This window comes from Clarias gariepinus, chromosome 11 (genome assembly GCF_024256425.1).
Source record: "Clarias gariepinus isolate MV-2021 ecotype Netherlands chromosome 11, CGAR_prim_01v2, whole genome shotgun sequence".
NCBI lineage: Eukaryota > Metazoa > Chordata > Actinopteri > Siluriformes > Clariidae > Clarias > Clarias gariepinus.
In genome coordinates, this window is record NC_071110.1 from 8,560,597 (window position 1) to 8,586,653 (window position 26,057).

The following is a 26,057-nucleotide window of genomic DNA, read 5'->3' on the forward strand; positions in this document are numbered from 1 at the left end:
GTACACAAATTATAATTCCATAGTCATTTCTGATTTTTATTTCTGTCAAAGACATTCAAAATGTACAGATCCAAAATGTGCTTTGAACAGTTTATATTAAGAAATGTCTACTGCTTATGCTATGTAAGCCTTCATAATGGCTCTAATCAGAGGTGCTGTAAATTGGTGATTGCGGAAGCTGGTAATTGTAAATAAAATTCTTCTCTACAGCAGATGTAAGTTTTGGTCTTACTTTCCTGGGATGGCCTTCATGACGACCAGTTTCATCATGGTGCTGAATGGGTTCTGCAAATCCACTTGAGAATATTGTTTTAGCAGAAATAGTTACAGAACACCGGACTGTAAATAAACACTGACTAATGTTTTTGTTTGTTGTTGTTACTTAATTACTAAATGCTATATGTGTTGTTTCATATTTAAAAAAAATCCAGTATTGGTTAAGAATGTAAAAAATAAACTTTTAAAATTTTTATATGTACTGTATATGCCTTATACAGCACTTTAATCATGAGATCAACTACTGTAGGAGTTTGTTGGAGTCTTATGCAATGCTTCATTTAAGATATACAAACCTACCACAAACAATGTTTACAATGGCAGCATGCCAGTTGCAGTGAAATATGTTTATAATACAGATCCTAGTCGGCATAATACATGTAAAACTTAGGCAGGTGTTAAATTTCATGAGGCATGTCAGCCAATGAGATTTCCACACCTCCCCGTGTGCAGATCCTGTCAGAACAGTGAAGACATTAAGACGGCCAGGAAGTATTTGAATTGCCAGTTTCACAAAGGATTCCAGAAAGAAAAACATACTGCAATAGCACACAGCTCCAACCTGCTGAAACTGAATATATTGGTAAGTGGACATTATTACAACATTTAAAAAAATTACAACAAACTTTTGTACACATTTAAATAATAATTATGCAAATATTCTGAGGAATAAAAAAAGGAAATTGATTCAGATTTAAACTTAAAGTTCAAATGTTTCAGTTCTGTTTTGTATAATGAGTTGTATAGAATTGAAATGTGTTGTAAATGTGCTTCAGTGTGTTTGAAATGTGTTTAAATAGGTTGTATGAGCATTGAAATGTCAGGAACATAGACTTTACAAAATTGCATATTATCTGCAGAAAGTACTATAGGGATTGCTTAAACATTTCATGGTATATAACTGGAATAATATTTTGGGAATCACTGTCAAAGTGAAATGTGCATAAATAAGTACATCTACTGGTAAAACTTTGAGTTGAGTTGAATTGATAAGTTGTTATACAGAGACTCAGATGCTATTAGATCAACATCCTGGACATGTGGGTTAAGTTTTAACAAGGACAGGTAGCTAACAAGCGGTTGCCACTCCTGTGACAGCAGAAGTCTGTTGCAACAGATGAAGCCGCAGGGAGTTTGAGAAGCCTGAGTTATTTCTAGACGTGTTTAAGGAAAATGAGTTCGTATGAGTTCATCAGCACTTGGCTGTCAAGCAAGCAGCCTGACCCATAAAACATGCTGTGAACTGGAAACAACCCTAAAGCATTCCTGAAATATTAGAAGAGAAAAAACTGCTAAGTACTGTATTGAATCACAAAGCATTGCCCTCAAAAGGTAAATTATAAATGGCTTAAAATGATCTTTTAATCTTGCAATAAAGCAAGCACAGAATTGTACTAACTTAAGCCAGACTCCAAAGCTGTATAGCAAGGCATAGGAAACATAGCACTCTTAAGGCACTGCCTTCACCTTTAATTATTAAGGTTTATTAAGCTGCTAGATTTACAGCATTGTCTGACACATACATGTCCACAACAATTTGTAAAAAAAAAAAAAAAAAAAAAAAAGTTATGGATGAGTCATTTATTTATTTATTTATTTATTTATTTACCTATTCATTCATTTATTCATTTTACATTTTTTAGATTACTAAATTGGCCTATATAAATATGTATATAGCGAAATAGTGATTCTGGTGTTTTGCTTGTCTTTCTAGATGCCCATCCAAAATTATTTTTTTTTTACCTAGTGGTCAAAAATATGAACTACAAAAGCACAAACAAAGGCCCAGTGAGGCAGGACTTACTCAGCCCTGTGCTCACTCTATGAATACATTGATTGGAGAAGTAACTGCAGACCTGACAATTACAGTGTTGTCAGGTTTCCATGAGAAATCGGGCTAATAAAATAATAATAATAATAATAATAATAATAATAATATAATAAACTCTTATTTCATAGCATATCAATAGAATTCAGTCTAAAAGTTAAAAAGTGCACATGCAAATAGTGTGCATGTACATTGTGCATATTGCAAAGAATGATAAAGGGGAGATGGATTATAGAGAGTACAGTATGATGTGTGTAGTTTTATAGCAGGTGTTTCTTTGTTTTGGGATTGTTAGTTAGTTAGTTAGTTAGTTAGTTAGACTTTGTAACTTGTCTGTAACCTGGAAACTCTGTTGAATGATACTAGCTCTACTGTGTGCACCTCACCAGCAACAGGAAACACACCTGCTGTTTCAAAGATAAAAAAACACTCAAAAGACGCTGCTTCACTTTATAAGCTGCAATATGATGTCAAGTTTCGAGTGCCTCATACAGGCTTACTGTAAAAAAAAATCTTTAGACAGCAGCTCATAGCATTAGCTGCTCTGTGATAGCACCTTTACTTAATTTTGTTTGAGGTTATGTCATTATTAATGTCATCCTGCCACATCAAAGGATATGATTGGGAGCTGCTGCTACCTGCATGAAATGTGTGGTGTCTATAATTTGCTTCCTTCAACATTTGTACCGACATTGAGAACCTAATAGATCAAATAGTAAGAAACACTAATAAGTACTGACAAAACACTGTGCCATGTGGCTATGTTCCATGTTTAAATCAACTGCTCAGTGTTTATTTAGTAAATAAACAAAATAAAAATAACTGGCTAAATAAAGCGTATGACTAGAGGTTGCTTTCGGAGGTAGTAGTAGTATTTAAAGTGAAATTTGATTTGACAATTGAAATCTCCATATTCAGTTTTTGATACAGATTTATTGTGCATTTGTACATATAAATTGCATTGTATGTACAAATGCTACTATTGACCTCCAAAACTATATTTTGATTCAGGTTAGTACAATGAGCTTATGAGCTAAAAATCTCTTAGAGAAACTTTTAGTTCCATTAAAAATATAAAAAACTAACAAACAACGAACTTCTCAATATGAAATGATCTCAAATCTATGCTTATGGGAAATTGGTGTATGTTTAGGTTCATAAGTTAATATTTGCATTCCTTATATCTGTATAATATACATTTATATAATTTATAGAATATACATTCATTTTCATGAATAATTTTTATTAACTCAGGTCCTAATCTGCCAAAACATTGATAGAGCACAAGTTTTGGCTATGGACATAATTTTATGAGGCTACTGTAGCAAGAAAAAAAAAAAAAAAAAAAACACTTTCACCTCAACCCACAAAAAGCTGTGAAGTATTATATTAGATTATAATATCTGTCACTGTATGCACTTGTTTTAATTATAAATATTAATTGAAACCATGAGCATACTTTTTATTGGTACTATTTCTTTCCTGTTTGCAAAAAATCGATTTAAAGGTGGGAGGATCCAAATCAGGGAAGGTAATACCAAGGGTGCCAACACTTATCAGTGTGTGTGAGTGTTTCACCTCTGCACTTTGGCTAAAGTCCTTTAAGACCATCTTCTCTGTTTTAAAAGCACAATAGCAGCTCATTTTATAAAAATTGGGGCCACTGGGTTAGGTAATTTCCAGAGAAAAGTGCACATCTACAAAACATATAAAAGTACATGAGTGCATATCTTCTTAATGCTTATGTGAATCCCCCACTTGCTACTATCAACGAGTCAAAACTGTGTGTGTATTTCCTGTTCTCGCTCTGTGCATGTTCTGCGGCTAACGTAAGTCTTTATTACAATATTCCTGTTTCTCATTCTCAGCTGTTTTGTCATATTTTCTAACAAATCAATATAAAGTTATTATGTGTTTAGCAGATGTCACAAGTCTTTTAGTACTTTTAAGCTCAGACACGAATGGGATGTATTTAAAATATGATTATGAAAGATACTGTTTATAGGTTTTACAGCAAGGCATTTGTGTTTATTTCTCAGTACTGTGTGCTCATGACTGAAGGTGTCTGCTCTAAACCGCTCTGTTAGAATTCTTAGTGTTCTTTATTGTGGCATAAATATAAAGCAGATGCATAGCACGTTATTCTGAGTGTTTGGAATGTAGACTTTTGAAATGACAAGTTCAGTGTCAGAGAGCAGCATTTATTGACTAGTAAATGCTAATACTCAATGAGCAAGTAGTAAAAAAACAAAGATACTAAAATGGAAATAATGAAAATACAGATGTCGAGGAAGAACTTTATTCATTATACCACAAAGTTTAGATCAAATTAAAAAAATAAAACACCATCATGGAACCACAAAAAAGTGAATTATTTTACTTATAACAGCATGGACATATTTGTTTTATTCCACAAAATTTTTCCAATTTTTTAAAATATAATATGGATGAAGCACTCACTCACTCATCATCTACTGTATACCACGTTATCCTGCATGGATAAAGCAGTGGCTTTTTAAATTAATAGTTTAGCTATAAGTAAGTTAATTCATTGTGTAATTAACTAAACTTTTAATTTGTTAATAGTTACATTTATTGTTACAGAATATTCTGTCATCACTTACACTGTCGTAGCTGTAGCTCCATGATTCGCCTATCTTTTTTTTTTTTTGCCAAAAAGTGGTGCTGAATTAGTCTTAGGAACCCTTGTCAATGTGTATTTTTAATAAATAAGTACTTCTGTATTCAATAGTTATAAGCCAATAAAAAACCCTATTATAAAGGGACAGCATGTTGAATATGGGTTAAGATTTTATTGGTACAGGTACTGTAGCGTACAGTGTTACCTGGAAAGTGCAAACATCAATCCCTGAAGACTTTCCCACAATGGGAACCTTCTTGGCATTTACAAAGCAAGGACGTCCCTTTTTTCCTTACAGAAAACCTTGCCAAATCAATAATTATGTTTTTTTTTTAAACCTTTTTTTCAAATAATCTGCTTGTTATTAGTGTTACATTACAATAAATATGATATACATATAAACAAAAACATATTAAAACAAGCAAAAACAACAGAATTAGTAAAATAATATGATTATTTTACTCATTATGAAATTGTGATAACGAACTGAAAATGGTCATATTAAAGTGGAAGTAGAAAAACAAAGTTTTTACATTTTAAAACTAATTTTTTTAATTTGTTGAGGTGTGTTTACTAAGATAACTAGAAGAAGACGCAGAAGAAGAAGAAATACCCCAAGTTAATAAAAAATTATAATCATTATTATTGGATGAACAGATATCATGTTGGCTTAGTTGTTAGCTCTGTCATCTCACACAATTACAGTAGGTTGTGGGGTCGAATCTTGTGTATGTGTGTGGCGTTCTCTCAATGCTTGGCAAGGTTCTCCCCACAGTCACTTATTATAGACTGATTGGCATGTCCAAGCTGCCCATAGTGTATAAACAGATGTATGAGTGCGTAGGTGCATTGCGGTTGCTCGTGTTGATGGTTTAAGATAAATAGACAGTGGGAGAACAAGTTTTTAACATTATTACAGTACATGCATATTGTACAAGCCCCTGGAGGCATTGTTATGATCTGTTGTGGCTCCACTGGACAGGTCTAGGCTCAGCAACATTATGTGGCAATAAAATTAAGTCAATAAAATGATGACCTGAATTCAATGAATGACCAGGTCATCACATAAATTTTTTCCCTAACGGTGTGGTTATATTCCAAGACACAAGTTGTATCCGTGTGTTCTAGGAATATTTTGATTTAGACTCCACATTGTGCATCTATATTAAATATATTTGTATATAGTAAAAACATAAATACATTTGAAAAAACGTTGTCAAAGCTTTTAAAACAATTTGTGACCCAAGCTTCATTTGGGAATTTCCGTTCAGTGATGCATAACTTTAGCAATGTGTGGCTGGGTAAGGTGTGAGACACTATGGGGAAGTTCCTCTGCTTCACAGGGTACACATTATACTGCTGCTACCTCATTCCTCTACATGCTGCTTAAATCTTTTAGTCATCTGTGTATTTTCTACATTGCGTTATTTTTATCTTGTCTTTCCCAACAGAAAATTTATCTCTTTATATTGATTAGTTGTGTACTGGCATTCAGGACATTTTAGAGTCTGCACGTGAAAAGCTACAGTGCACATTTTAGTAGAACCCAACTAACCAAAATCTTAATGATAAGCTAATATTATATAAGTATTATTCACCATGTGCTGGAAACCGCGTGATGTTGTTCTGCACTAAAAGCTTTACTTCCCCAAAAACAAAAATCAAATACATGTTTTTTTTTTACTTGTTTTTGGTTAAAGCATGCTTCTTGGTTCTGTGGTTGCTGGCTACTCAATAGGTTAACATCTTCTTTCTCTCACTTCTCTAGAACAGTTTCTGTGCTCCATGTGTGATGTGATGTCTCATTTGTGTGTTGGTTAGTGTCAGCAGAATTTCTCGTTAGCAGGAAGTTCTTTATTTGGCAACATGATATGAAAATGTCACTTATCTTTACATTTTCATATCCTCTCTGACATGTGTCATATGAGATGTGGTTAAGTTCTGTGGCAATTCTGCTCATGTAAAATGTTTAATGCATGAACATCCTGAAATTATAAAGCTGAGTTTTTACATAAATGGTTCTTATTTTGCATCATTACAGTATGATGACAGCACTGATTGAATTCACCACAATATGCCAAAACACATATATATATATATATATATATATATATATATATATATATATATATATATATATATATATATATATATACGTATATATAAACTAATTTCACTTTCACAGAGGTTCTATGACTGAAATACGGGCTACTTTAGAAAAACCTTCCAAAAATGTACATATGGTTAAAAGAAACTACAAACTGCTGAAGTTTGCTTTGTTGTGAAGCTTTTTTTTTCTCAGTCAAGGTACAATTTAGTTGGTAGGCAAGGTCTTGGTATATAAATGGTACACATGACTCTTTAACACCAATACCTACCACTGGAGCATGTGATTAATCATGAACCATTGTAGCCATTGTACATTGTTGTCATACTGAAGCCAGTTAGTGTCCATTCAGAAGTCCATTCGGTTCCAGCACACAACCACTGCTGTTCTACATGTTATACATTTTTGTAGTCTACTGGAACTCGAAGTCTAAAAAAAATAAGCTTAGCAGTATAGACACACTATCATTGGCCATCATGTTACAGTAAATTATCATTATGATGATCAGGTTCTTAAGCCGCTACGAATTTTTGCAAATTACAGCTGGTTGAAAGGTGGCATGGTTGGATTGGGCTTAGCACTGTGGCCTCACTCCCGCAATTTACGTTTTTCCTCTAGGTGTTCTGGTTTCGGCGGTATGGTGGTGTAGTGGTTACCACTATCGCCTTGCACCTCCAGGTTTCGGGTTTGATTCCCGGCCAGACTCAATTCCCGTCTCTGTGTGCCTGGAGTTTGAATGTTCTTCCCATGCTTGGTGGGTTAAGTCTTCTGGGATAGGCTTCAGACCCCCCGTGACCCTGAATACAGGATAAAGCAGTATACTGTAAATGATGAGTGAGTGAGCGTTCTGGTTCCCTGCCACAGTCCAGACATGCAGATTAGGCTAACTGGCATTTCTAAATTGCTTGTGGTGATTGCCGCCCCATCCAGTGTGTAGCGCACCTAGTGCCCAGAGTCCCCAGGATAGGCTCTAGGCTTTCTCTGACCCTGTACAATCGAGGAATACAGGATAATCAGTCTATATACTGTATAATGAGTAAGAGAGTGAGTAGTGCTAGTTTTAAATTGCATAAAAAAATGGAGAAACTATTTTTTTTTTTTAGTTAAAAACTGATTTTTCCAAAATGCTACTGGAGGAGAAACTAGATATAATTGACAGGAGGATACATTTTGTGGGGTTTAAACAAAAGAGGACCTTTTCTGCATACTGAATTTTGTCAAAGTCTCAGGATGATTACAGTGAATTTAACACTTTAAACACTTGTTTTAAAAATATCGATCACAAATAGGTTTATGCCTGAGCTTAGAGCCCATGCTATAAGGCTTAGTGATAATGGTTTTATATTAGAAATGTTTCATATATATAGTCAGGTTACTGACAGCTAGTAGAACTAGTAGACCTAGTAATAAAACTTCAAAACACTATAATTATTAGAATTTATTTTTTAATCATAAAAAAATTAATTCATTGCTTTTCGACAATGACAATTGTTAAAAGTTCTATACAAATAAAATTGAATTAAATCAAATAAAATTAACCAACAAAGACCTAAAACAAATATCCCTATTAATAAATGAACATTACATGTTTTAAATGGGTTGAATGCAATAGTTCAATGTGTTCAGCATGTACAATAAGCACAATATCATTTTTGGACACATTATTTACTGTGTGAGCCATGGTCACTCACAACTGACTCATACAGTACTGTACATGGTCGACGGACATACAGGACTCATTTCCTTCTTCCATGCATCAGTACACCTTGAATGAATAAACATATCAATAGCTTTTCCACCCTCTCACTATGCTCTCTTTGTTCTTTCTGTTTCCATTTTGTTTGCCTTCATTTTAATGTGGCTTTTTATGTCTGAAGATTTTGAATAGCATTGTTGCATATCCAGTGTTTATTTTTGTAAGCCCTCTGTGTCTTCATGTTAAATATCCTACCACAGATTCTTATCAGTCCCAGCTACATTATAATGTCTTTGTATATGTGGACAACTGTGTGTGTGTGCGTGTGTGTGTGTGTGTGTGTGTGTGTGTGTGTGGCAGGAAACAGTTGGACAGTATGCTGAACTGACATTTCAGCCACTAAAGATTTTAGCCATAAAATCAACATATATATTTTAATTTACTAAAATAGTGATATGATTAATAAGTATTTGTTGCATGTTTTAGAACATTTTAAAGGTCATCTGATTTAACCTAGAGCTGTGCACTGGGATAGATATCTGAAGGACACAACAGAAACGTCCCACATGCGGAAGGTTTTTACTTTCACGCAAGCTTAACCAAGCATCAATACATGAAATTCCTGAAACAAACAAGGACCAGGAGATGAGCTATTCATTTATCCACTTATAGTTACTGCCTGGTCAAGATTATAGTGGTTCAATTCAATTCATATGGATATGAATTTAATTAATGTAAATATAAATATAGGCCATTATTATCCATTTTGAAAAGTGAATTTTACTTCCTTGTTGAGCCATTTTGATGTTTTATAGTTTTTACATACACAATCAAGTTCAAGAGACATCCAGCTCTGTTGGACTAAACTGCACTTGTTTACAATAAGGAAGATATTAGGCCTGAAGGCAAACAAGTGTGTAAACCAAAGAATAAGGCTAATTCAATTAGAATTCACATCTACAAGAAGATATTAGCCAATTTATACAGTGGCTCCAGCTTCAGGAGACTCTGTAATCGCAGGCATTGAGTTGTGCTGATAAATATTCCTAAATTGGTTCGGCTTATTATTTGAACCAGAGCAGCCCAGCACACTAAATTGGATGCACGGGGATTTTATTTGGCCTGCCGAGGTTATTGCTAGTGGAAAAATTCACCCCAGCAGTCTATGATCAGGAGTTGTATTTTTGCTAAAGCGAGCTCTGCATTGTCTGATTAGTGAAGTAAATGAGCGTCTCTCGCTCGCTGTGATGACCTGAAGTAAGCATGGAAATTCTCAATTAGACCATAAGTAAGCCCCAGCTTTCTCATATGTTATTTTCCTCCACACAAAACACCAAAGGGTGCTTTAGTTTTCTTTTGTTTTTCTTTCAACACACTCACAGATAAAGAATGTCTCCGTCTAGACATTATATTAGATGCCATGCCTCAGCCAAAGACAGTTACTTAGATAAAACTAACACAACTGCTTAATGAAACTGCTTCATGTCAAAATGCAACAAACAAATAACAAACATGATATTATATTCAGTTTATTTTCCATATTTGACTTGCATTTTTACAATTTAAATCAGCTATAACATTAGGACCGCTGACCGGTGAACTACACAACATTGATCAACAACTATAAACTAGCAAATAAGTGACTGGAATTGCATGACTGTTATTTAAATCAAACACATTTTTTTTTCTTACTTAAAAACTGGTTATGTGAAATTACTGCTAAACAGACATTGGACCTGAAATGCCACATTCCTTATTTTTGTGGATTTAAAAGAGTTTGTATTCCATGGATGTGGTTATGTTTATATTAATATCTTGATAATGTCTTTAGCTAGCTATTAGCTAGCTATTTAGTAATTAAATCACTTTATTTGTTTGTTTATTTGTTCCTTTCTTCCTTCATTTATTAAGCCATTTGTCTTTACTAAGCATTATCCTGCTCAGGTTTGTTTCGAATATGGCGAGTATCCTAGAGCACCCAGTGGGAATTGTAATAATAATAAAAAAATCTGCATTTTAATTCTGTATTAATTGTGCGGTGTGCCACTGAATGATAAAGGTTAAGCATCTGTTCTGAGACAGATAGGAAAACTAACTCTTTGTATGTGAGAACACGATGTACAGGGCATAGATTCTGTTGGCAGTAAAGTTTGTGTTTAAAATGAAATGGCTAGGAAAAAGAAATCACCTTACTTCCATGCTACAACTGTTCATGTCTTAATAGTTTTCAGGATTTCCACCACATAATGCACATTAGATGGGACACCAAACCTCTTTGTTGGTTTGTTTTTTTTAGTTTTGCTCAATATACAGTTCAAAAGACAGTACCCCACTTTTTTAAATAATATATAAAATAATATCTGATCATGGCAGATCTCATTATTAGGCAACTTCTTTTTTTTTATTTTATTTTTTTTACCATAACACTATTTATTTAAGAAAAATAAAGACAAGGAAAGTACCCCTTTACGGTTTTCACGGGATTTGAGAGTGTAAGTTGCAGTCAGGTGCTGCTAATCATTAGCCATTAATTTATTGATCATCAGCAGATGGGCAGACCTCTCATGCAACACTTACTCAAGTGTGTGTTAACATAATGCCAAGACGGAAAGACGTAAGCAGTGGTCTTGGAGAAGCAATTGTTGCTGCATATCAATCTGGAAAGGGTGCTAAAAGCCTTTCCAAACAATTTACTCATTGTTCGACAATGAGAAAGATTATTCACAAGTGGAAAACATTAAAGACAGTAACCAATCTTCCCAGGAGTGTACGCCCCAGCACGGTTTATTTGGAAGGGTGCCAAGTACACGGATGCAAGACTAAGGTTCACGCAGCTGCATCTTAATAAACCATAAGAGTTCTGAAACAATGTCCTATAGACCAAAGGGGAGTTGCTTGGCAGTAATGCTCAGCAACATGTTTGGTGAAAAGCAATCAGCTTTTCAATAAACAAAACAGAATAAAGGTTTTGGAATGGCCTAGTCAGGTCAAGTTCAGACCTCTATCCGATAAAATGCTGTGGTGGGATCTTAAGATTGCTGTACAAAAGCTAATAGTGGACAAACATGGTCCACATTGACTTAGACCTGGATAAAAGTTATTGATGAGCCCTGAACAAATATAATTACTTTAATATGTTGGTGTTATATAGCGGTACTACAACAAGTTACTTGTAATTAGATTAGCACAACATAATACAATCATGTATACATAAAGTAAATTCCAATAATTCAATTCAGTTTTATTTATGTACTGCTTTTAACAATAAACATTCAAAGAAACAATGGTTCCAAGGAAGAGACCCTGAGAGGAATCTGACTTCAAAGGGAATACCATCCCTATTTATTAGTAGTACATATACTATACATACACTTGTGCTTTTTCTAATAAGCTTACTTCAGGTCAGTACTAAGAGCCGTAATAGTTTGTATGTTGCAGGTGCAGTATGCCTCTGGCATCATTTCCTTGCATACCGTAGTGTTGTGTAATGCTACAGTACTTAACAAAGCCAATTGACATAAAAGTCCACTCTTATCAGTTAGCACAAGGAAGTTCGGTCTGATACAATGGACAACAAGAACAATAAACACAATAAAGGAAGTAGTTTATAATTTGGAAATGACGAGCCCTCCGTCCAGTGGAAGGAAGCACCATTCTAAAATAAGCAGCCATCTGAGGGTATGGTGTACCTCTGTTATATTTTTAAACATTTCCATGGAAAAATATCGGAAGAGGCAATTCCCAAACATCTGTTTAAGTAAGTAAGAGAGAGAGAGGGAGAGAGACAAGAGGCAGTTTAACTGTAGTTGAAATGAAAGCTCAATCCAGGCAGCTGTAAGCCTCATACATAACCGTGTGGTGTGTGTGAGAGTAGTAGAAAAGTAATGTGTGTGTGTGCGTGCGTGTGTGTGTGTGTGTGTGTGTGTGGGTGTTTGTGTGTGTGTGTTTAGGGGGGTGTTTGTGTGTGTGTGTGTGTGTGTAGGGGGGTGTTTGTGTGTCTAAGTGTGTAGGGGAGAGTTCAGTTAAATGAAACTGTCATAAGCTCAAGGTCATCAACACATTTGGGCTGGGAAAAAGGGTTGTTTGTCTTTACAAAAGAGCTGTTTTGAGTCATCAAGCCCTTGTTAATGAATCACTAACTGAATCATTTGGCTATGCATGAATCAGAAATCAAGATCAAGATTTTAAAAGACGTGATTTTTTTGGTAAGATTCCACATACAAGCTTCCTGTTTAAAAGATTATAATAATTATCCTTTTAGCATGTATTCAAAACATGTTGGCTGCCTGTAAGAGGTAAAAAAAAAAAATAACATAGGGTTGTTACAGTTCAGTGTCACTTACCTTATCTCTTATCTATGGTTTCTGTGCAGCTGAGCATGCTCATGTACGATGAATGATTTTTTTTTTTTTTTTTTTAAAGATGCGGTTATAATAATGTTCACAGTTTGATATAAATAGTAGAGGGATTATGATACGCAAAGAAGCACATGCTATGCCACATCATACAGTATCTTCATCAAAATTGGGTTTATATCACCTCCATAGACATCTTCATGCCTGATTGACCAAAGGAAAGAAAACACACATTTACACACATCCCAATTCTTGCTGAGCTTTTGTGAAAATTACAAATCAGCATGTCTGCATAAAGCCAGCATGCACAATGCCCAAGAGTGTCATGTATCCTAAGTTTCCAATGGAATCTGCAATGGAAAGGTCACTGGCTGGTTCCTGAAATGATTTAATAGAAAGCAAGGCCTGTTTTTTAAACCCAGAGCTGCCATTTGCACAAATCACTTTGTTTTATAAAAATAAAATAATGATATTATGATATGTTCCAGGTTGTTCAGTGAAGACTTTATCTTATTGTATATTATGTTATGGCATTCGGTAAACACCCTTATCCAGAGTGACTTACATATTTTTCCTCTTTGTACTCATCAACTCATCTGAGGAGTTAATTGTTAAGAGCCTTGCTAAAGGGCCCAAAAGTCGCAATTTGGGGGTGGTTGGGTTTGAAACCGGGACCTTCTGATCAGTAGTACAATGCTCTAACCAATGTGATACACCATCTAAAACCTAAAATGTATATTTTCTCTGCAGATTATGACGATGTTGCGGCTACTCCTTCTGACATTGCTTCTGACAGTCAAGGGTAGGGTCAACCTGTCTTTATAAAAAAACACTGTGATATAATAATCATTTGGTGTATAACTAAAATGCAACTACATTATTATTATTATTACTATTATTATTATTATTATTATTATTATTATTATTATTTAGCCTAACTCACATGAGCTACTTTGCTCAAGGACCCAGCATTAGACTGTGTAGGTTCCAGACATACCTTCAATAAAAAAAAATAAAAATGCAATTTTAATGCCCTTTGTGTCCAATTATTCATGTTAAAGCATATTATTTAAAAGATACTATGAGCTATTTATTTACTACAGTGCAACTAATTGCTTGATAGGATTGATCCTGAAGGTGTAATGGGTATCAAATAAAAAAGTCCCCTGTGAATTTGAATGAAGTATAGTATTAAAAATAATGCAGGTTACATAAATGAACTTAAATTTGTTTGATTAAACCTTATACATCTTTCTAGAGGTATACTGATAGTGTACTAGAATGCAAATTTAAAGAATATACTATACTGTAGATTTACATCCTGATGAAATCTGTTAACACTGTAGGGCAGTATCCTTCCAAGTGGGTAAAACAGGTTTTCTGGTTTCTTTCAAACTCTCAAAACATGTTTAAAATCATATATGATTATGTTTAAAATTATATAAATGCAACCAGATAAGATTGATTCAGCAATATGCAATCAGTTTGTTTATTTCAGAAAAAAAAAAAAAGACATTTTTTTACATTTGACTAAATCTGAGAATACAAACAGATACCCTTATACTGAATTCTTGTAAGCCGGTTCACTTGCAGTCAACTAGCTACAGTAGTTTGAATAGAGTACAGTACAGTACAGTTCTACAATGTCAGTAAATGCAAGACTATAACTGATACTTCTGTTATAATATAATTACAGTCACTTAGTGGTCGTGGACAAATGTCCCTTCCCATAGTCAGTCTGTTAAACATACAGGATCTTATTTCCTAAGTGTATCTTTTTTCCTTTTTGTAATATCAGTACATCATTGCTGATAGCATAGTATAACCAAGGTAGTGGAAGGAGGTAATACGGTATTCATATCCTTTGTGAGTTACTGTAATTGGCACCTTTTACTAGGAATCAGATTTTCAGGATCTTTATTACACCCCAGTGTCAACCAACTTTTCTGAAAATGGAGAGCTTAGTTTTTAGTGCAGTTATCCTGAATTAGGACTGATAAAAAAGAGAAAATAAAAGAAATGTTTAAAATAAGGTGTTCTATTGTATTCTATATTTTTACAAATAATTGTTACCTAGTAAATTAAGTTAATATGTGTGAAAGCTGTCAAATCAAAATAATGAAGTTTTTCCCCCATCCTTCGGAATTGCATGTTTATAAATATTTATAATGCATGCATTATTATTAAGGGTGAAAATTAATATGGTTATACGAAAATCTTATTTATTACCCCCCCTTCATGTTCTCAGCTGATAAATCAGATCATGAGGCCTCGGGAGGTGAATACGACACAGACGGTAAATTTATTTTTAAAAGTCTTCTTGTTTTATAAACTGTCTGATTTAGTCTTTTAATAAATTCTCTAAATGTCTTTATAAATTAAAGGTTAGTTCATTTTTATTTAAAATGACAAAGAAACATCTACATACCTTAAAAGATAAATAAAGAAGTACATGTAGCAGCAAGTTTCCAGCTATGTTTCTTATCACACCTTCTCTTGTTCTCTTTCCACCCACAGATGAAGAACAAGAAGATGGACAAGAAAGTAAGCATTCTTTAGTGCCAGAAGCAGATGAAGCATGAAGGCAGGTCGTTGCTTTAAGGTCAGCCATCGTGTTAATTTCTGAAAGTAATCAGTTAGCCACTCCCTGATGAACCCAACTTTTTGAAAGCTGCCGTCTTTCTGCTCAACACGGACTGTCACTCGTGATTAGCCTGATGATTGCCTTGTAATAGAATCACTGAGCTGGTAAAACAAGGACTGCTCATTTCTGTCAAAAACAAAGACTTATCATGAGCTAAATAAGGGGGAAAAAAAGGATATTTCATGAACCATATATAGGATAAGCTAATTTATACTACAGCTCTGTTGAATGTTCGATTTTTGATATGCCAGAATGTTCTGATGGATACAGAGGGGATCATAGTTAAATTAGTGACAAGGGGTCCAGGTCTTGTGGCTGCAAAACAAACCCAAATAATCACCCCTAAACTTCGCCATGCTTGACAGTGGATATGAGATGCTTCCATGTTCCTTTTAGAGAGAAGGGCCTTTCTCCTGGCAATTCTTCTAAGCAAACCATACTTGTTCAGTATTCTTCTATTTGTGCTGATCATGGACTTTAACATTTGACTTACTTCATTGAGGCATGTAGGGTCTAAGATATAGCTCTTGATTTTTTTTTTTTTTCTGAATTTGGTGTGAATGTGGAACATGCACTCATGGGAAGATTGTCAACTGTCTTGAATGCCCCCCACTTGTGAATATTTTTTTCTCACATTAGAACATTGAACTTCAAATCCTTTTCATCCTTGTGCAGCAACAATTGCTTGTCTAAGGCCATTACTTATGTCTTTTCCCTTTGGAATTGGGAACACCTGAATACTCCAGACCAGCAAACTGCCAAACCTTTGCTTTTATAGAGATCTGCACACCTGCTGGTGATTAATGAATTAAGGGCTGATGATTTGCAGCACTCTTAAATCCTGTGGATGCCGTAAGGGGTTACTTTTTATGCATTTTATTTTCATTTATTATTATATAAATAATGGCACTGTGAGAAAAAAAAAATATATGTTGTTATTTATCTGAGGTTATACTTGCCTAATACTACAACCTCAGATGATTTTTATCATGTTTTTACAAAAACAGATAGAATTAAAAGCGTGAGTACTAACTTTTAAACGTGACTGAGTTACTACAGCCATTTATTTTTTTTTATATTATTACATATTATAGCAACTATACTGTAGAATTGTAAAGACTTGACAGTAAAATATATTTCACTTAAAAAAAAATAAATAAATATGTGTTTCTGAATGTGTGGTGCAGGAATTACAACATTTGAAAATTCTCTGCTTGCTGCAGAAGTGAAAAATGTACCAGATGATGCTGAAACTGAAGGTGACCATAATTTCTGCTTTTATATTTGTTTGATGTGGCATATAAAGTCAAGTATCACATTATGCTACAATATCGAAATAATTAGTACTTATTACAAATCTCTTAATTCTGTTTTGCTCCAATCCAGGGTCCATTGACTCTGAAGTAGATATCAGATGTTTACATGGTCGTATATGCTTGTTTGTGTTTGTAGATGGACACACGATGGTCATTATAATAGCAGCAGTTTGTGTGGTTGCCCTAGCCATCGTGACTGTAATAGGTAAGAGGCGCAGAAAGTCAAACCAGATCATCATTTATGATCATAAGCACATGTGGGTATTTCTAATGTGTATGTGGTATGGCTTGTGGTCAAAATACCCAGGAACTGTGGAAACTAAAATTATCACTATAAATAAGTTTGAAATGTAGTGTAAACCACAGATCTTTTTAATGAATTTTAAAAAGAGAAGAATGTTTGTGATGGATTTGCACCCCGTCCAGTGTGTACCCTGTCTCTTGGTATAGGCTCCAGGCTAATCATGACCTAGTATACAGGATAAACGGGTATAGATGATCAGTGAGAGAGAGTAAAAGAAGGTTATTGATTTTGGCATGTTTATTTATTTATTTATTTATTTAAAACATTTAAATATGTCTCCGAGTGGCGCAGTGGTAAAGTGCTCGCCCTATTATCCGGAGATCGCTGGTTCGAACCTTGGGTGATGCTGTTTTCCTCTCACAGCACAGAGAGAGCTGATTGGCCGAGCTCTCTCAGGGGGGAGGGATGAGAGGTACTTGCGCTCCCACATTAATCACGGCTCTACAGCCAATCGGGGGCGTCTGTGAGCTCGCGCACGCGGAAGGAGCGGCTAGCGCTTTCCTCCGAGTGTGTTATTCCGCCCCTAACGGTGCGTGAGCGAGCAGTTCGAAAAGATGCGGTCGGCTGACGTCACGCGGTTTGGAGGAAACCTGTGATAGTCTTCGGCCCTCCCGGCTGAATGGTAGTAGTAGCCTTAATGCGGGAGCCCCCTAGTGACGGGGAGGAATTGGCCACGACTAAATTAGGGAGAAAATTGGAAAAAACCCAAAAAGATATATATATATATATATATATATATATATATATATATATATATATATATATATATATATATATATAATTTTAAATATTACAAAATAGGCTGCTTTTCCAAAAGCCCTTAATGGCAACTCACATACAACTATAAAAATGTACAGTTTCCGTCTGCTACCCTTAAGGCTTATTTTGTTAATTTTGATGTCAAGTACTGTAGATTGTGTTGACATAAAGTTGTGTTACAGTATAACACTTTTTGGCCTGATTGACATTACATCATGATAACTGACTTTCTAAGTTCAGAAAATATATAATTGCTGAAATTGCATCAAAATTACACCTACTTTAGTTTTTTAAATGTCTAATTATAAAGGCATTATGGTGTCCAAATAGATTTACAGATGTAGACACAGGGTGGGACAACTGGTAAATTGGTAACAGTGTCCTGGGCCACCAAGGTTCACTGATGATGATCAGTGACAGGTTCATTGATGCATGTGCAGTAAAAAGGCAAATACATCTGGTCTAATGCCACAGAAGAGCTACTGTATAATTGTCAGACCACACAAACAAACAGTAAATCACAGCTTTCGCTTTTTAAGCTATGAAGCTGTTGACCCCTGTCCACCACCAAAATTATTGTCTTGCTTATAATGGCCATGTGGGCATCATAACTTTACCATGAAGCAATGAATAAAGGTACCTGGTCTGATGTCAACCCGTGTGCATGTGTCACTTATCTGGGAAAAAGTTGGCACCAGGATACACAATTTCAGAAAAAAAGCCTGTTGAGGCAGTGTCATGCTCTGTTAATGTTGCATTGGCAACATTATGAAATGTTCAGGCCGGTAGTACGTGTCAAAGTACCATACACATGAATGCCAGAACTCATGGTTTCCCAGCAGAACATTGCCCAGAGCATGAGAATGCCTCAACAGGCTTGTATCCATAGTGTATCCCTAATATTTCTTTGGCAACATTATTCTCTAAAAGCAGTGGCCTCTTTAATTTAAAACCACCTTAACTCTGACCAGGAAATCCATGATCTAATAAACGAACAGATATTGTAAATGCGTGTCTAATTACCATGGTCAATGTTTGTTCCACAAGCTTTAAAATAATATTTACATATATGTATTTAGAACATTATTTCATTTGTAACTTAATAATTACAATACATCAACATGTGATTAACTCACAGAAAAACAAAACAAAGACAGTAGACTGGAGTTGACGGTTTAATGTTAAATGTGCAATCATGACCTTCAAGTTTAACTGCTATTCTTTTCCACCCACAGCTGTAGTTCTCTTTAAACTACATTTGCAGAGACGGGAACAAGGGTGAGATCCATTTTCCTCTATTTTTACCTATTTTTTCACATATATCACAGATCAGTTGAGACACCTCCACCCATTGAGGGTGCTGCGAACAAAACCTGTCATTATTGAAGGGTAGTGAATGATTAGCTCAAACTGTGCAAGAGAAGCTATAACGAGAGCTATACTACAAAAAAAGAGATCAACCTGATTACCTGAAACTCATACGTGTATTTAATTTTGCAATGGTAATCACCAAATGTTGTCCCTGCACTGATTATAAGCATATGGTAATATTTCACCATTAAACAACACACCTTTTTTTTTTTAAGTTTCCACATTTTAGTTCTAAACCCTTTTTTTAGTTCGTATCTGAAACGCTGTCTCATTGAGCTGTGCCCCTGTGTATCAGAGTGCACAAGTACACGTATTAGATGACACATTGCTGGCCAGGTTTTGTGAGAACGGGGCAGGATCAGACAGACAAAAACAAGACGAGACCTGCATGGCTGCGAAAACGTGCCTCCCTATGCAGCATGTCAAAATGTACAAAGAAAACAGCGGGACACACTGAGCTGCAAATCAGCAGTGTAAATCATATCTGACAGATATGTACTGAGTTGAGACTGCCCAAACCAGTTACCCTGGGACTGAAAGAATAACAGTGCACCAGGAAAATAGGAAATATGGGTAGAAGAACAATATACATTAGAGCACAATATTTACTGTAGATATATTATTTAAGCTGATGAAAATTATAAAAATTTAATTTGTGCAATTATTGCAGTGATGTTTTATAACATGATAGGATCGAAAGTTGCACCCTATTTAAAACTACAGGTCTAACACTGTTCAAACTGCAGATTTAAATCATCACACACTTACCTGAAAATATAGGCTTATTCACTTCTGTATACAGTTTCCTTTGGTGGTACACCAAACTAAAGAATTATTCTTGTGGTCTGTTGCATACCACAGATAAATCTTTTTATGAGCTGTTTTCTGACAACAACAGATAGAGCATTCATAGTGAAATAAAATAGTGCATGCTGGATCAAGTGCTATTTTATAGGCTTGCATACTGTACTGTAGGTACAGTGCATATAAATAAATAAAAAATGCAGTTCATATGTACATTTTTGTCTTGCTTTTATTATGCATGGTATTGCAAATAAGACCAACAAGCTATCCAACAAGGGACAGTAAAGGCTAGTGGTGACTATTGTATTTGTTTCCATTTTCACTTCCAACTGTGGAAGGACCTCAGCCAGTCAACATTCACATGCACATTTACACACCATAGGCAATTCAGGAATAGAAATTAGCCTAACCTGCATGTCTTTGGATTTTGGGAGGGACCAGAGTAGCTGGAGGAAACCCAAGCGTGGGGAGGACATGCAAATTTTATGCACACAGACCCCAAGTCAGAAATCGAACCCAGACCCTGGAGGTGCAAGGAGACAGTGCTAACCACTAAGCCACAATGCCACCATATACTGTACAGTATCTACAGTATGCAAGTATCTAAATCATGCTCTAGGCTTACTATTAGCCATAGCCTTTGTAGCTGCACTGTAACATAAAATAAGCGCATGTTTCATGTGAGCTCAGAGATTTCTATACATTAAGACAATAAAGGTATTGAGGCAAATGTGAAATTCACTGTTTTACTGTCTTTTTATTTTAAAATAATGATAATCAAGATAAGAGAAAGAATGCATTTTTTATGCACTGAAATTGCTATATAATAATCGAAATGGAATATAAAGTCTTTTATTCTTCAAAACCTTCTAGAGTACAGAGTCAAAAAGACATATGCAATACTCATTTATATGTGTCATTTGAACATTCCCTAGTCTAAACCATTTTTGTAAAGGGGTAGACACCCGGCTTTAGAATGTTAAAATTCCTGCCACACATTTGTTCCACTCATGAACTACCAGATGACTCTAACACAACTCTCTAGACAAATAGGTGAGAAATAATTAGTGACGTCACCTGTTTTGTACACAGGGAAAACTGTAAAACATGGCATATGCTGTCCTAATACTTTTGACCATCACTGTACCTGTGCAGTGGGAAACATTAAAGTGTAATGTTTGGTTAACTATATTTAGGTACAAAAAGGTAAATGTTTACATGCAAGTTTTCCCCAACATTCATTGATTTATCTAATGTTTAACCCAATTATAATTAAAGTTGAAAACTTTTTAGGCGCATGCTATATTGCCATTGTGTTGTTGTCTGAGGTAATGCCTTTGCTTCAAGTTCCTGAATTGCATGGAGATCAGTTTCACTTTGTCAGCTGTTAGCGGGGCTTTGTGACCTTTGCAAATGTCCTAGATTTATATATATACAGTATATATCCGCACACATTTTGCTTCTCACTTTGCTCCTTTATTAAGACTAAAATCTTTTGTGCAATTATAGATCACCTCTAGGGAATGTTGTTCTCTCTCTTTCTCTCTCTCTCTCTCTCTCCCTCTCTCTCTCTCTCTCTCTGTCTCTTAGTCTTTCGTTGTTGAGAGATAAGAAAGCTGAAAAGTGGCTTAATCTCACAGCAACCCAAGGCTCTGTGGATTAACACTGAACCTGCCAGGACATGGCGGTGTTTCCAAGCACACTAAGCTAATACAGACACAAGAAAAGACAAATAAAAGTAAAGAAAGAGGTTTACCACTATACCGTACTTTGTATGTATTACGGACAAGTTGTGAACACAACGTACCAATGATTGTATACATGACCCACACCTGCTGAGGTTGAGTTTGACAGATGGGTAAAATAATCACACTTTTACATGGTGTGAGGGAGAACAACTTTGTGTACTGAGGTTGTTAAAACAGCATGAGTATGTGATTGGCTTTACAAAGAGGTCTATTCAGTCGAATGTTTTCGGAGCAATGATTAAATACGGTCCTCTATTCAAATGTCAAAAATGGAGCTGCCAGCATATATAATGCACTGTGTGTGTAACCTGAGCCGCATAATACGATTGCAAGATAATTCACACACTGTGGTCAAAAGGTTTATAGGGATATGGGTTTGGAAATCATCAAATTACCACAAGTTAGATGTTGTTAATATACTTTCGGTTATCATCGCTGTACAAGAAAAACGTGAAGGTACACTTTGTATGTGAAAAGCATGTTTAGGGGCCTGTCCAGAGTTTTTTATTTATTTATTTATTTTCTTTTATTTCCCTTTAAACAAATCTTAACTCATACAATGATTGGCATAAACACATAAATAAAAATGAATATTGATTCATACTCTTTGCTGAGTTGGTGTTTATAAGAATTGATAAAACTAAATAGTAAGGAAGGACTATAGACAGGTCCAGAATACTTTAGTTTCATTAAGCACACAGGCTCCCAGTGGCTTGTGTGTTTAAGATCAAATCAATCCAGCAAAATGTAGAGAACTGCCTTCGTGCACAAAGTGCCTTCCCAGGTTCCTAAAATTCACTGTATCTGTTGGGGTATGTAAGACAGACTCACTGTGATGAAGGTCTCCATGACAGACTATTAGGTGTTGAGGATTTGTTTTAGACTCAGGTGTCTAACAAAAACTGTTTTCTTTCTCTGTCTCTCTTTAGTGTGTACAGTGTACCAGTGGAGCAGGGCCAGAAAGGTGTCTAAACTTGCAGTTCCCCACTTCTGCTTCTGGGATCTCATCAGGGACACCTCGACACACACATACAAAAAAAACAACACTCTGTCATCTCTGGCCGTCTCTTCCGTCCCACTTGTCCTACTATAAAACCCCGCCATTACTCGACTTGCCATTAACCTAAGGCATGAAATGATTTTTAAAGAATGCACTCTTTTGTCGTAATGCCATGGATCGAAGAATGATTTATGCACCACTGATACTATTTGTTTCTATAAGTGAATACATTTTATATCTTTTTGATATGGTTGTTGTTTAAGACCCATAATCATCTTTTACATGCCATTTGCTGCAGTTTAGCCCTCATGATTCTTTATCTAGTCCAAATCATATGCACTTTAAACACATGGGGTTTGTGAGAGCAATCAGATAAACTTCCTGCAACTTTTTCCATTTATGGTAAGCCAGTTTTCTGCATATTTTCCAACTGCCCTCATTCTCAACCTCTAAGGCATTCAAGGGTGTAGGAAAAAAAAAAAAAAAAAAAAAACAGAAGCTGGTTTCATATGCAGGGTTAGACTGGCTTTAGCAAAAATGTAACCAGATGGTGACTGGAAAACGATGGTCATGACACTTTAATTTTACACAAGAACTAGCTGTATCTCTGTCATTTGTTTTTGCTTTACTTTCACTGGAGTGCTGATCACCACATGTAGCTGGTGTTCTTTAGCAGGAATAAATCATCTGAAATCCCCCTATGTGGAGGGGGCAAGTGGGCACTATTTCTAACCAGGTCATTACTGTGGCAAAGAATCTCTTACAGGAATAGTTTTTTGCATATGTGTTAGAGTGACAAAGCCAAATCACCTGTGTGTGGGGTGAAAAGGAGGGGTGAAACACACCTACACAGGTGTTGTGCATTCATCCATGCTTTTACTCGATTTTCTCGCTTCAGGTCTTTCTTTCAAATAAAAAAGGTGCTCTAATTGCATAAGCCTCTAGGTGTTTGAGCTCGACAGTTAAGTGTGTGTGTGTGTGTGTGTGTGTGTGTGGAGCAGCGCTCATCTAAAAGTTAATCAATGTAGCCTACAGTAGTACTATCCTGTAAAGTCTCTCACTGAATGAGTTCTTGCACTGATGCCATTTTAGATAACAAAAACATTTCAAACAAATGTAGCAATCTCTAATTTAATTGGATTTGAAGACACAAATTTATCTTGCTAGGAAAACTTGTAGTAAGTATTGCTATTATTATTTTTAGTACAAAGCTTTGTCTAAAATCCATTTTCCTGTTAAATGTTTCCTATCTGCTTTGCACCGAGTATTGATTTTACTCAAGATGACAGATTTCTTTAGAGTGCCTGGTCTTTGTCCTGCTAAAACAGTTTTCATAAAAGAAGAGAAATGAACATAAACTTAGCCATTTTATAGCATCCATGGCTTGCTTATAATGATGCAATTTATTACAACACTTATGGTGACAAAACAACCAAAAATGTGTTGAATGGAATGTTGGGGTAAATAAAGCAAATAAATAAATAAATAAATACATAAATACATAATCTAAATGAGGAATCCTCAAAATTTATATTAATATTTATGATGAACCATAATAAGATCAAATGAAAGACCTTTATTATAAAATGGTGTCATGTCATTTCCGTTTAGGCGTGTCGTGCTTTTTTAAAAGAGTTTAAAAGTTAGCATGTTTATTCATTTGTCAGTTATGAGACACCACTTTTATTTTCACACTTTATTAGCACCCATAATTTTTATTGCTTTGTCTGTAAAAAAGTGTTGAGAGTCTGTGTTGTAACTGCTTTGGTAATGTATTCTGTCCAAGATAGGATATGACTTTGGATATTTTTATAAGGCATTGTTTATACTGCTTTGTTTATCAGCAAGTTTGCTCTCAAATCATGTGAAATTATATTACAGTTTACCATTAAAATTCTAATTAAATATAATATGAAATTTCAAAATTTGAGTTCACGTTCTTCAGAAGAAGATAAATAAAAACAGTCACACTTGTCAAAGACTCTTTTTTTTGTAGTTGTTAATGAGTTGTTGTTTTTTTCTTTTTTTTCCATTTATTCATCTTCTATGCTGCTTATCCTGTACAGGGTTCCATGGGCCTGAAGCCTATCCATGCAGAATCTGACTCGAACACCCCCTATCAATGTACAACTGCAGTGTGCTACAAGCCACCTCTGATGCAATTGTACTCTTGTTCAAATGTTTTACTGTGGCTGAGAGTCTCATCATCATGCTGACCTTAAAGTCTTCTGTAAATGTCAATCAACCTTTATTCATGAAAAATTGCATCACACGTCCAGTTTTGACTTGGACTGTACTCTGCAAAAGTTTTGAGTTCCCCCTCATTTTAAAATATTTTGCTTAAAAAGACCCAAATTCTATTGAATTTTTAATCTAGTAGTTATGAGAAATAATTCTCGAGGCTTCCTAAGAGTGTTTTTACTCTTATTTTACTCTTTCTTTTCAGTCTAGTCCCTAAACCTGAACAGTTTCAGAGAATTTTTTTTTTGGTTGTTACAGTAAGACACATAGTGACCTATAAATTATTCAAGTTAAAAAAATAAAATAAATAAATAAAATAAAGGCATGGACCAGTCAGAAACAGGAGCAGATCAAAAGGCTAGTGATTAGTATACTGGAGATGCTGAATGGTTGGAACAAATGAGAGGGGAAATGAGGCCGCTTCTGAGGATGATAAATAAACAACCAATTTTTTAATTTTATCTTTAGACACTTTACATTATTACTATTATTATTATTATTATTATTATTAATAATAATAATAATAATAATAATAATAATAATAATAATAATAAAATGGAAAAATTTATAATGACTCAAGACTTTTGCACAGTACTGTAAAAATATGCTAATTAATTACTTAAAGCCATGTGTGTAATTTGATAGTTTTGAAAAAAAAAATCCAGTATTTGAAAGAATTGGTGTGTCCAACCATTTGACTGTGTGTGTGTGTGTGTGTGTGTGTGTGTCTTTAGAATATAAGTGGATTTGAAGATTTGTTTTGTCAGAAAATATTGTTCTCATGATGTACTTTTTTTTTCCCTTTAATCCTCATTTAGCCCTTATTTGTACTTTTCTGGATCAAGAGAAAGATCTCAATCACAAACAATTGCTTAAATGCAGGCATGATTTCAAGCCTCCGAACAAGTTAGCAGTGTGTTTTGGACATGTTTGTACCTTTTCAACGTGTTTTCTTTTTTAGTCATGG

The 26,057-nt window shown here is 34.9% G+C and overlaps 1 protein-coding gene across 2 annotated transcripts; it reads left to right on the forward strand.

Moving 5' to 3' along the window:
* The first annotated feature begins 662 nt into the window (after positions 1–662).
* si:dkey-262k9.2 (uncharacterized) lies at positions 663–24,327 on the forward strand. Of its 2 annotated transcripts, none has more exons than XM_053507442.1 (8): positions 663–859; positions 13,654–13,705; positions 15,152–15,199; positions 15,421–15,447; positions 16,735–16,806; positions 17,000–17,068; positions 19,162–19,204; positions 22,779–24,327. In XM_053507442.1, the coding sequence occupies exons 1-8, from the start codon at positions 701–703 to the stop codon at positions 22,819–22,821; spliced, it is 513 nt and encodes a 170-aa protein (XP_053363417.1). In that variant the 5' UTR covers positions 663–700; the 3' UTR covers positions 22,822–24,327. The 2 variants fall into 2 exon arrangements, with proteins under 2 accessions (XP_053363417.1, XP_053363418.1); XM_053507443.1 differs by lacking the exon at positions 663–859 and adding an exon at positions 3,799–3,933.
* The last annotated feature ends 1,730 nt before the right edge of the window (positions 24,328–26,057 follow it).